The 3,528-nt window shown below is 39.8% G+C and overlaps 1 protein-coding gene across 2 annotated transcripts in view; it reads left to right on the top strand.

Annotated features, from left to right (window-relative positions):
* FGF2 (fibroblast growth factor 2) overlaps positions 1–3,314 on the top strand; it is a 28,160-nt gene extending 24,846 nt beyond the window's left edge. The window contains exons 3-4 of one of the 2 annotated variants that reach the window (XM_035326069.1): positions 2,483–2,711; positions 3,178–3,314. In XM_035326069.1, coding sequence (XP_035181960.1) covers positions 2,483–2,668 — 186 coding nt within the window. In that variant the 3' untranslated portion in view covers positions 2,669–2,711; positions 3,178–3,314. Of the gene's footprint in view, positions 1–2,482; positions 3,137–3,177 lie in introns of those variants that run through there. The other variant, XM_035326068.1, reaches the window with a different exon arrangement.
* The last annotated feature ends 214 nt before the right edge of the window (positions 3,315–3,528 follow it).

Here is a 3,528-nt window from a genome sequence, read left to right as displayed (position 1 = left end):
CCCCCCCCCCCCCCCCCCCCCCCCCCCCCCCCCCCCCCCCCCCCCAACTTGCCTTTCATCTGCACTTGGAATCTGCAGGTGCCTGCTTAAAGTCGCTGTGGTTTTCCTTACTAGTGGCAGCTGAAGCTGGGCATGACAGGGTATTTATAGGGATTCGGTCTCAGTGCTTCTGAGTATTTATGGGGATTCTGGTCTCGGTGCTTCCAGAAGTGCCCCCGGGTTGACGGGAGGCAAAAGCAAGTGCTCCCCAGCTGTGGCCCTTCTCTTTGCCTCAAGTTCCAGTTTGGGCAGTTGTACTGAACTCTGCTCAAAGTTTTGTTTTGTTTTTATAGTGCTTCTTTTTCTTACCCAGTTTCTTAGTCCTCTTAAGGCTGCTATAATCCATTTCAGACTTGGATCATTGTGGCTTGAGATGATTAATGCATCTGTTTTCACATTGGTGGAGTGCAAGGCATTAAAATACAATTTATCTTGAGAGAGATGGTTTAAAATAGAAATCATATGAAGATTATTTGATTTCAGCTACCTTAAATGTTAAACTAGTGACTTACAGACATGAGAATTTTTTTTTATAATTTTTTATTTTTTTCTTTTAAGTTATTTTTCTTAGAGATCAAAATTCATATCTGTAAATGGTTGGAAGAGCTGTATTTTTATTGCCAAGACTTACAGTTGAAGGCACGTGCTTGGAGACAGATCACTTTATTATGGACTGCATTTGAATGACTTAATTGCTCGTAGCAACAGAAACTTGGCATGTATAAGGCATTAACTCTTGCATGTTTTCATGCATTCTCTGTGAAGCCTAGTTCTTCTCAGCTCACTTTCTGGTTCTGGTTGGATACTTGATTTATTCATGAATATAAACAGAAGATTGTAGCAAAAAGCAGCCTGCTCATTTTGGGAATTTCCTCACGTTTTCTGTTTTCTCTCCAGGCTTTCACATGCTCTCATTTTTGCAGCTAGCTTTCCTCCTCCTCCAGCCCTCCCAGAATCTTTTTCAAGGCAAACGAGTACGACTGACTTGACGGGCTGACAGATGGTTTATATGAAAAGATCGCCTTCCCTCCCTCCCCCAAGAAGTTACTGCAGTGTTGGGCTTCAGCCATCTTTTTATTTGAGAAAATTTCTCTTGCTTAAAGTGTAGGTTCTGCAGGGAAATTTGGCACTGCTTTCACTATTAGAGCAATGTTATCCATTGACGAGGTTTTTGCTGTTGTGAATATGTTATGGGACAACTGCAGTTAAATACCGATTAAACTTGCCTGCTTTCTCTAGACTGGGAACAGCCACAAATACTAGCCCTGGCTAAACCATTAGGTTTTAAGTCCCCTGGGCTGTTATAACTATCCAAGAATACTTGTGAGTTAAATTCTTGCAAGAGATGGTACTTTTCTTAAATGATCTCATTGATACGAAGGGATTATTTGACAATTAAGACTCTTCAGTGTGCCCACTGTTAGGGAGCAGTGGTTTCTGCTGTGTGCAGAGATGTGCAGGCATCTCACACTGTTTGTGAGATATTTGTTAATAGGCTTGCTTTAATAGGCTTGATAACTATTTGTTAATAGGCTTGCTTTTTGAGAGGTTACGTGCAGTTGAGTCTATTCTATCAGATGGTGACCAACTGCAGAGTGGAAGAGAAGGCAAACGTAGCAATTCCCTATAGCAGCCTTGCAGCCTCCAACCGATTTCAGTTTTGGGGCCTTTTGAGCCAGGAATAGTTTCAATGTATTTAGTAAACTTCAGTGAATCTCTTTTCCATCAACTTGTTCAAAAGTTACTTGAATCTTTGTAAGCTGGGAGAAACCGTAGCATCCTGTAGGAGGGAGCCCGGCTGCTTGTTTTCTACCCCTTGAGGAAAGAACCACCTTCTTTAATTTGGAAGTGTGAAGGCATGCTAACTTAGCCTAGGTAGAGGAGTGTTTGAAGACCTACTTCCAGAAGTAGAATAATTCTCTAGATGTATTTCTAAACAGGAATGGAGTACGTTTGGTTTCTGGGTGGATATATACCTGTTTGCCTTGTCTGATCTTTTCTTAAAATTGTTTTTAAAATGTATTAATCGAGTAAAACTTTGAACAGATGCATGCAGGCTTGCTACTGTTTGTTTCCAAGTGCTGTTAACAAAAATGTGCTAAACTTGGAAGTCAGGGTCTGTCAGTACGTGCCAACAGATCGGGCTCTTCATTTAACTGACCAAATTTCAGACAGGAACAAAGAATTACACAATGGAAACAAACTAGAATCTGCTTTGTCTTTATTAAAGACAACAAATGAATCATAGTTTATAAACTCTTTTTGTAGGTGTTTTAAATAATATTTTTACACTAACTGTATCTCAATTTAGACATGAAACAATACACATTTCTTAAAATCAGATGCGTTGTTAAGTTATTGTCTGGATAAGTTAGTCCCATGAATCAGACCAACTGATTTGTTGCGATGAAATACCAATAATCTTTTTCTTTTTCCCTTTTAGAAATGTGCAACAGAAGAATGTTTCTTTTTTGAGCGCTTGGAATCTAATAACTATAACACTTACCGATCACGGAAGTACTCGGATTGGTATGTGGCACTGAAAAGAACTGGACAGTACAAGCCTGGACCAAAAACCGGACCTGGACAGAAAGCTATCCTTTTTCTTCCAATGTCTGCTAAAAGCTGATTTCCATGGCAGATTCTGAACACATGCCACACTACACTTTGAGGTAGTTTCCCGCTCCTCTCCAAGCTAGCAAAAATAGAAGCAATTATTTGCTGATACTAGCTGCTTCTGCAGAAAATTAAGACATTAATGTTTTATACTGTCTTTATACTGCTCTTTAAACCTATTGTGCCAGTGTGTGTGGAGGTAAAGTTACTTGGAAAATAGATTTCCATGATCAATAACACTTCTATTTTCTGCTAGAGATCTATATAGAGCTATTTTATTTACTTTACATTCACTTCAGAGAGTTAAGGGAAACTAATCTGATGCACGTGTGCAGAAATATTTACCTTCTAAAATAACTTATATCTTTATAGCTTATTAGAGAATAAATACCGATTTTCATCCTAAAATTAAATGGTCCATGAATAATTTTAATATGGTCTAAATAACTCTTAAAATAAAAGTTCTAAATTATTAATATAAGGAAATGTGAAATCTATTGCTATCATGTCATGTTTCTGTAGGACTCGGGCAGCTCCCTGTGGTATAGTTTGTAGAACAGGCCTGTGTAAACAGCTGGAAACTCTCTCATGGTTATGTCAATCTTATCGAATCCTTCCCGGTATCCGTAAAGTAACAGCTTAGCTACGTTGCTGGTGATGGGAGTAGCGTGCTTTGTCCTGGCAAGCTCATCGAGGTCCATCCACTCACACCTCAGGCACTCCTGCTGGCAGAAGTTGATGTTGAAGGAGGAGGGCTCCAGGCGACAGATGATGTACATGTCTGACTTCCCAAAGGCTCCGGGGTGCTGGTGTTGCTGTCTTATGCTTAAGATGGACTTGAACTCTGACTTGATGCCAGTCTCTTCAAAAACC

This window comes from Oxyura jamaicensis, chromosome 4, assembly GCF_011077185.1.
Source record: "Oxyura jamaicensis isolate SHBP4307 breed ruddy duck chromosome 4, BPBGC_Ojam_1.0, whole genome shotgun sequence".
Lineage (NCBI taxonomy): Eukaryota > Metazoa > Chordata > Aves > Anseriformes > Anatidae > Oxyura > Oxyura jamaicensis.
Note: the sequence above shows the minus strand (reverse complement) of the source record. Positions and strands in the feature narration are given on the sequence as shown.